General features: G+C 52.7%; 1 protein-coding gene across 1 annotated transcript in view; it reads left to right on the top strand.

Annotated features, from left to right (window-relative positions):
• Positions 1 to 39: 39 nt before the first annotated feature.
• EMH_0009160 (uncharacterized protein) overlaps positions 40 to 474 on the top strand; it is a gene marked incomplete at both ends in the record, with an annotated part of 3,287 nt that continues 2,852 nt past the window's right edge. Inside the window, one exon of the mRNA XM_013498580.1 lies at positions 40 to 69. Within this exon, the coding sequence (XP_013354034.1) occupies positions 40 to 69 (30 nt within the window). The remainder of the gene's footprint in view (positions 70 to 474) is intronic.

The following is a 474-nucleotide window of genomic DNA, read 5'->3' as shown; positions in this document are numbered from 1 at the left end:
GCCCCCCAGGGGGCGGGGGGGTCCCCCAATGGGTACTGGATGGGGGGGAGGGAGAAGGAAGAAGGAGAGGTAATAATGGAGCAGCAGAAATGAGAAATAGTTTAATTAGGTTTAATAGAAAAGGAGGAGGAGGAGCAGCAGCAACTAGTTCTGCTGCTGCTGCTAATACTGCTGCTGCTGCTGCTGCTGCTGCTGCTGCTGCTGCTGCTGCTGATGATGATGATGATGGTAGTGGGGGAGAGACGGAGGGGCCCCTGTTGAGGGGGGGAGATGCAGATACACCGCAGCAGCAAAAAAACAAAAAAAATGAAGAAGAAGAAGAATATAAACACAGACAAACAAAACACAAAAACCAAACTGCTGCTGCTGCTGCTGCTGCTGCTGCTGCTGCAGCTGCTGCTGCTGGTGATGGTGATGGTGATGATGATGAGGAGGGAGAGGAAACGATAGGAAATGCTGGTGGGCCAGCCACCC

The sequence above is a fragment of the Eimeria mitis genome, genomic scaffold (genome assembly GCF_000499745.2).
Source record: "Eimeria mitis Houghton genomic scaffold, Emh_scaff354, whole genome shotgun sequence".
Classification (NCBI taxonomy): Eukaryota; Apicomplexa; class Conoidasida; order Eucoccidiorida; family Eimeriidae; genus Eimeria; species Eimeria mitis.
This window is presented reverse-complemented; position numbering and strand designations above follow the sequence as displayed.